Source organism: Octopus bimaculoides, chromosome 8 (genome assembly GCF_001194135.2).
Source record: "Octopus bimaculoides isolate UCB-OBI-ISO-001 chromosome 8, ASM119413v2, whole genome shotgun sequence".
Classification (NCBI taxonomy): domain Eukaryota; kingdom Metazoa; phylum Mollusca; class Cephalopoda; order Octopoda; family Octopodidae; genus Octopus; species Octopus bimaculoides.
Genome location: NC_068988.1, coordinates 75,392,498 through 75,397,425, shown reverse-complemented (window position 1 = coordinate 75,397,425; position 4,928 = coordinate 75,392,498). Strand labels below are relative to the sequence as shown.

Below are 4,928 nucleotides of genomic sequence, written 5' to 3'. Positions count from 1 at the left end.
ATATATATATATATATATATATATATATATATATATATATATATATATATACACACATTATCTTTCTATTCGGTCTTCTCCAGCCCACACACAAAACTTCCAGAAGATGACTTTCGATGAGGTGGACACATTAGGAGCCCCCTATGATTACGGATCAATTATGCATTATGCACTGAATGCATTTGCAGTTGATCGCAGTAAATGGACGATGATTCCGAAATTGCCGACATCAACGGAGATTGGTCAACGGAAACACTTGAGTAAAATCGACATCTATAAATTAAATAAACTCTACAACTGCAGTGAGTGTTGTTGTCTCTATGCTTTCTCTTATACATTCACACATACACAGGTGCATGTATACATTGAAACTCACAAGTCACACACACCTGTGCGCGCACGCGCACATACGCACACACACGCTGAGACTCACACACGCACAAAGCATTCTTGTGTTTTTTTATATTAGTTTGGTCTGGAGGCAGCCCCTGTGCTTGTGGTTTTGATAGTTATCTGTCATCCGTGTGGTTGATACGGTTAATATTCTTCTGGAATTGTTATAAGAGGGCAACTGAAAGAGGAATATGTACAGTGGTGGAAAATTTGAGAGGGTCGGTGTTGTGGGGAGGAAGGACTGGATGTAGTTGTTAGTGAGAGGCTTTTTTGTGAGTCGGATGTGCCGGAATGGAAGTGATGTAAGACCAGCCATCTGTGAAGTGCAGTAACCATAGTAGTTGTATAAAAAAAATAGGTAGAGGAGACAGAACAAAACTGATGACCAGAAATGGAGTATGTTGATATGTGACCTCATGCCAATCAGTCGGCTAGTCATTTTTGGATATAGATTTAGAATGTCTGTGTGTATAGCAGCAGCACCATCCCAGATATAGCAAGAGTACTTCATTGTGAGTTAAGACAACGTGAGTGGTGAGCACAAAAAAGAGGAGTGAGTTGGGAGCGCCGAAATGGAAGTGATGTAGGATCAGCCATCTGTGAAGTGCAGTGATCATAGTTTTATCGGAGTTTAGAAGTTTCGGGAGTTGAAGCTTTTTGTGGCTCTAAAGATGAAGGTTAGTCTTTGTGTTTCAATCTCTGTTATTTTGAGGAGGTGAGGAAAGATCTTCACTAATGTTGGGGCTTAGCATTTCTAACGATGTTAAGGAAGCGAGTTGAGTTCTGTTGAGAGAGAGAGAGAGAGAGAGAGAGAGAGAGAGAGAGAGAGAGAATGAGAGAGAGAGAGAATGAGAGAGAGAGATAGAAGGAGAGAGAGAAGGAGAGAGAGAGAGAGAAGGAGAGAGAGAGAGAGAAGGAGTGAGAGAGAAAAGGAGAGTGAGAGAGAAAAGGAGAGAGAGAGAGCGGTAGCGTTTACTTGCAGTCAATGCATATATTTGCTGTTGAAAGAGACAAATGTGACCCAATGGGAGGATATTTTGAACGTATCTGTACAGATGATGTGTGAGGTGTCTGGATGGAATGTGGATGACAGATGTAGAAGGATAGGGAGGAATATAGGGGTGTCATGTGTATGGAAGTTGATGGTGCGCGTTGAGGGGGTAGCTTAATGATGTACAACAGAAAGATATACATATAAACATACATATATACACACTATCACACACACAAACATACCCACAGTCCCACTGACATACACTCAAACATACATATACATGCATACACACTCACACACTGTCACACCTATATGCATATACACAGACATACAAGCATACAAACGCACATACTGTCACACACATATACACTCACATACACACGCACACTGTCACACGCCACAAGTTGGGAGATAGAACATTCGATCAACCTTGAAAACATAATTATCTCCTCTCTCTCAATAGATTTTCTGTCATACACTTCTGTGTTCTACCGGTAATACACAAATAATACACAGGTATAAACATATAGACACAGGTAATATATAAGTATACTCAAGTATACACAAATAATACACAGATATACATAGGTAATGCATAGGTAATTCACAGGTACACACAAGTATTTACAAGCGCACACAGGCACGTAAAGTAATATACATGTAATACACAGATATACACAAGCAAGCACAGATAATACACAGGTGTACACAGGTAAACAAAGGTTGATTCAGGTAACACACAGGTGAATCTTCTAATGCTAGTATTTCTAATAAGTGCTGAACTGACTGGAAAGGAAGACACACTGATGGTCAAGTTTTAGAGATGTTGATATAGGTGCAGGTATTTTAAGGCAGGGAGCTAGCAGAATCGTTGGCACCCTGGGCAAGATGCTTAGCAGTATTTCGTCCATCTCTACGTTCTGAGTTCAAATTCCGCCGAGGCTGACTTTGCCTTTCATCCTTTCGGGATAACTCTTATCACATGTCTCGGTGACCCTGCAAAAGAAATATGGGCACCAACCTCGTTCCTTCTATTAAAGAAATGACTCACAAGAGGTTCACAAAATGTATCAACAATATTACTCTATATCTGAACAAAACCGGGATATTGAGCGGTCAATGCACTAAGTTTACCGAGATGTACAGGAGCATCTTGGTATGGGTACAACTGGAAAATCTCTGCAATTGACCATTGTTTTGGTGGCTTGCCGTATTATGCTACCGTTTTAGAGCCATTATGACCATTAGAACTAACAACCATATTTACCTCAAATAACTCGCTTCAACTATAAATACGAGGTTGTATCAAAAAGTTCCCGCACTAGATATGTCTAATAAAAAATAACATATTTACCAAGTTTTAACGTCATATCCTTCGAAATAGTCACTTCGCGCACACTCCTGCAACTTTTGGAATCCGGACTGGAAGTCATTTTCTGTAAGCGAATCGAGGGCCTTCTGCAATTCGCTCTTGATCTAGATAACGGTGTGGAAATAGCGACATCTGAGCTGCATTTTCATCTTGGGGAAGAAGTGCTAAATTTGGTGAATAGGGCGGGTGCGAAGATCTTGACAGACTTTGTCGCGATATTCTTTCCGCTCAGAGGTCAGCTGGTGAGGCACAAACGTAGCAGAGACACGTCGCATGTTCAATTCAGACGTTACGATTGCCTACACGGATCCATACGATAGACCAACAACATCAGCAATGTCGTTTTTTGTCCTTCAACGATCCTCATGCACAAGCTGATGAATTTTCTCCACATTTCCGGGGGTGAAGCTCGTGGTAGGTCTTCCAGATCGCTCATCGTCTTCGAGGGACGTTCTTCCGCTTTTGAAGCGCCTGTGCTCCTCGAAACATTGCATACGACCCATTGCCTCGTCGCCGTAAGTTTGCTGAAGCATGCTCAAGATCTCTGTAGCAGACCTCCCAAGTTTAACGCAAAATTTAACGTTGGCTCCTTGTTCCAGCTTTCTGTCCATGACAAACATCGCAGACTACAGCAAACACGTGATCACAAAAACACATTTTGCAACTTGCAAAATAAACACAGCGATGTCACTCGGCGCACTGCGTCATAAATGTCACTGGTAGCCCTCGAGGCGCACGCAACCGTGTGCTACCATCTGTTGGCAGGCTACAGAACTTTTTGATACCACCTCGTACAGGGAGATACATTGAACAATGTAGTAGCTAATATACAAAAAGACAAGATGTTCACTGTTGGAATGTCTTCAATCATGGATCTTCTATGTTACGGTAAACAGCAACAAAATTCTTCAGTGATGTTTTCCCCCAATGCCCTAGTTAGCTTCCAGTTGCATCATTTCTATAATTAGCAGTAAGCAGATTCTAACAATCTCAGACCTAATAATAAATAAATTATTCAATCAATTGCTTAATTAACCAATCAATGATTCTAATGTCTTTCCTTCTTCATCTTCTCTAATATCCACAGATATCAGCCATTGTCAACGGTTATCCACTCCCCTGCATGGATTCAAACAAGGTGATGACTACAGTGTTGGGAAAGTGGTCTACTTCTTCTGCCAGACTGGTTTCGCTTTAGTTGGCAGCAGCGAGAGGTTTTGTAAAGACACTGGAGATTGGACAGGAAATAATCCGGTCTGTTTACGTAAGTCACATGACTTGAGATTTTCTTTATTTTATTCATTACTAGCTTAAAAGCTACACTCCGTGCAGATTTTAAACTAGCTCCTGCGGAGGGCTAATTGTGCCTGCGACCCAATAATTAAAGAGAGCTAAATAGCATGACTATAATACGTCTATAATGACTCTATGCTCCGGCGGTGCTGGATTAGAGGTTAAGGACGGATGAGAATTAATTCTGTAATGCAATCATTGTTCCAATCCCAAATTGAATTCCAACTGTTTGCCAATTTGTCCCAAAGTTATCTCGAAGGAAAATTAACGAAGAGAATGTCATTTATCTCCCCCTTAATCTCTGATATCATCCGACATACACCAACTAAGATGACGTGAATCACCCAAGCTTTACCTGCTAGAAATAGCAACTCAAATGCTTTTAAATCAGATCCTAATACTGGATTTCAAGAACCAAATGAAGGGTAGATTTTCAATCCCGGGATCATCCTGATACCAAAAAGCTATTATATGTCTATGAAGAGCAAATAAGAGATACAGGAGTCCCGAACAGACAGATTTTCGCGTTTATTAATTCATTATATCAGGTTATCCCATAAGTTCTGTCCGAAGTTTGAATAAAGAAAACAAGTGATCAAATGTTATATCTAATTGAAATTTAATCATCAATGTACTTACCCTGATTATCTATGACTTCCTTCTATTTGTAAGCTTTTTAATCCCATCAATGTAAAACTCTTTTGGTTTCTATGCGAAGAACTTTGAAATGTCAGTTACGACCTCCTCCTGGCTTGCGAAAGTTATGTCCCCCAAATGATTCTGTAAACTACGAAACAAATGGTAGTCTGAAGGTGCAAGGTCGGGAGGATAAGGTGGATGAGGAATCTTTTCCCAACCAAGCTCTTCGATCTTCTG

At 40.6% G+C, this 4,928-nt stretch overlaps 1 protein-coding gene across 4 annotated transcripts in view; it reads left to right on the top strand.

Annotated features, from left to right (window-relative positions):
- LOC106867428 (MAM and LDL-receptor class A domain-containing protein 1) overlaps positions 1-4,928 on the top strand; it is a 317,166-nt gene that overhangs the window by 183,043 nt on the left and 129,195 nt on the right. For all 4 annotated transcript variants that reach the window (XM_052970190.1, XM_052970192.1, XM_014912304.2 and 1 more), the window contains 2 exons: positions 84-302; positions 3,847-4,023. In XM_052970190.1, the coding sequence (XP_052826150.1) occupies positions 84-302; positions 3,847-4,023 (396 nt within the window). The remainder of the gene's footprint in view (positions 1-83; positions 303-3,846; positions 4,024-4,928) is intronic.